General features: G+C 45.7%; 1 protein-coding gene across 1 annotated transcript; it reads left to right on the top strand.

The window, feature by feature from the left end:
- The first annotated feature begins 806 nt into the window (after nt 1–806).
- LOC131282334 (brachyurin-like) lies at nt 807–1,721 on the top strand. Its single transcript, XM_058311770.1, has one exon. It carries the CDS (start codon nt 819–821, stop codon nt 1,719–1,721), a length of 903 nt encoding a protein of 300 aa, XP_058167753.1. The 5' UTR covers nt 807–818.
- Nucleotides 1,722–2,352: the final 631 nt, after the last annotated feature.

The following is a 2,352-nucleotide window of genomic DNA, read 5'->3' as shown; positions in this document are numbered from 1 at the left end:
ACTATCCACGTACCCTATGGGTAAAAAGTCTCGTATGCCCTTAACGAGGCAGGCATGATCAACAAGGTCGTTACGCCAAGAAGAAGAAGAAAAAATATGCATAAAGAAAAACTTCACGTGCTACACTATGCAAGATGATCTCTGTTGCTCTATATTTGGCGTATTTCATCCATTGCACTTGCCTCTTTTAATCCACCTACGTTACACATCTGTGCAAACCTCTCCTAGTTATTACATGTTTTCAGAATACATTTTTTTATCTTGAAAAAGCATTTCTGTTACCTGATCTTGCTTTCTTTGCACGAGGCAAGCATAGTTATATCAAAGGTTGGCAATGTAACTTACATCATTTGAAATAGTACAAGGGTTCCCTTTTTAGTATTGTTTGATAAGTTTGAATGAACGAAATCGTAATGAAATTATTTTGCTGAAACAAATGTTTGAATTTTGGCTGTTTCTGTTCTCCACCTAAAATAGCGATCTTAGCGAAGGGAGCGGGAGAAAGGGTGCGCGATCTTAGCGATGAAAGGGAAACACAAATAATAAAAATAAAATGAACCAGTTTCTGTCAGTTTCCTTGTCCCAATCCTTCAATTTCCTGATACCTCTCTCTGGAATTTCCAACAACGATTGAACGACACTTATCAACAGATAATTTTGGCACATGCCAAATGTGACTGCATCGTCTATTCCTAATTACCCGTCAGCAAAGTTGCGTTTTTGATAAATCGTGCTTGATTATTTAATCTGAGATAAGTGTTGGGTATTCTAGTATAAAAAGCACAACGGAGAATAACATTGCAGTCAAAATCGTCAAGATGAAAGCCTTCGCACTTCTCGTTAGTCTGCTCGCTGTTGCCAGCGCCGAATGGATCGAAATCGATTGGTCCAAGGTGCGTCCGATCGAGGAGTTCGATCACTACTGGGCTCGTCTGCCGGCTGAGCTGCAGGTCTACCGTCACATGCGGCCATCGGCCCGCATCGTTAACGGCAACGAGGCTACTCCCGGACAGTTCCCGTACCAGATTGCGCTGCTCAGTGAGTTCGGCGCCGGAACCGGTCTGTGCGGAGGATCCGTCTTAACCAACAACTACATCCTGACCGCTGCTCACTGCGTTGTGTCTGGTGCTACGACCCTGGCCACCGGAGGTACCGCCATCTTGGGAGCCCACAACCGCAACGTCCAGGAGCCGACGCAGCAGCGTATCCGTTTCTCGACCAGTGGAATTGTCCGTCATCCACAGTACACCCCGACCAACATCCGTAATGACATTGCTGTGGTGCGCCTTGACTCGCCAATCACCTTCAACGCTCGTGTCCAGCCTGTTCGTCTTCCTGGCCGTTCGGACACTCGTCAGTTCGGAGGAGTCATTGGAACCGTCTCTGGATTCGGTCGTACCTCGGATGCCAGCCAGGCTACCTCGGCTGTCGTTAGGTACACCACGAACCCCGTCATGACCAACGCCGACTGCATTGCTCGCTGGAACACCGCCCTCATCCAGCCCCAGAACGTGTGCTTGAGCGGAGACAACGGTCGCTCGTCGTGCAACGGTGACTCCGGTGGCCCGCTGGCTGTTCAGGATGGTGGAAGCCTCCAGATCGGTATTGTGTCGTTCGGATCGGCCGCCGGCTGCTCGATTGGTATGCCTTCGGTCTACGCTCGCGTGTCCTTCTTCCTTGGATGGATCGAGGCCAACTCCAACTTCGTTGCCAATCCTTAATGGTTTAAAATTTTCAATAAATCATTTCTCACATAATGAAAAGTAATAATACTTCGAGTGGTAAAAGGGTAAATGAGGCTCCGGCCTATATCCTCGTTTTCCAGCTGTTTCACATTTATACCTGCAGCGATGCAAAGCGCAACGCATGCATTCTTTTCAAATATTTGAACGCTAACGGTTCTCGTAAAAGAGCTTAACGATTTAAACTACTCATGAAGTTAAGGTTGAATGCAAGTTTATGTACTTTAACATATCAATTAACTTTGTAAATTATACTACGTAGGATGGACAGTAAGAGCTAAAGAGTTAAATCGAAAAAAATGAATTTGAAACAGTGGCGCGCCCGCAGCGAGCGCTGCGAGCGGACTTCGCTAGGGCTACCACAAAAGAGAGTTTGCCTATTGGATACATTCGGGTATATCGTCGCATAAGAGGTGTAGCAATGGTAGGAAAAAACGAAGACCGGCGCATAATTTACTGTTTTAACATGTCGTCAGACGAAGCCAATTTCTAAAATAAAAAAAAAATCGTTTCTTCAGAAAAAAAATTATGCATGACCAACATGCGTTTAAAATCAACGATATAGCGTACGTAACTTGTCTGTTTTTCGAAGGAAGAATAGCCTTACGCG

The sequence above is a fragment of the Anopheles ziemanni genome, chromosome 2 (assembly GCF_943734765.1).
Source record: "Anopheles ziemanni chromosome 2, idAnoZiCoDA_A2_x.2, whole genome shotgun sequence".
Taxonomy (NCBI): Eukaryota; Metazoa; Arthropoda; class Insecta; order Diptera; family Culicidae; genus Anopheles; species Anopheles ziemanni.
Note: the sequence above shows the minus strand (reverse complement) of the source record. Positions and strands in the feature narration are given on the sequence as shown.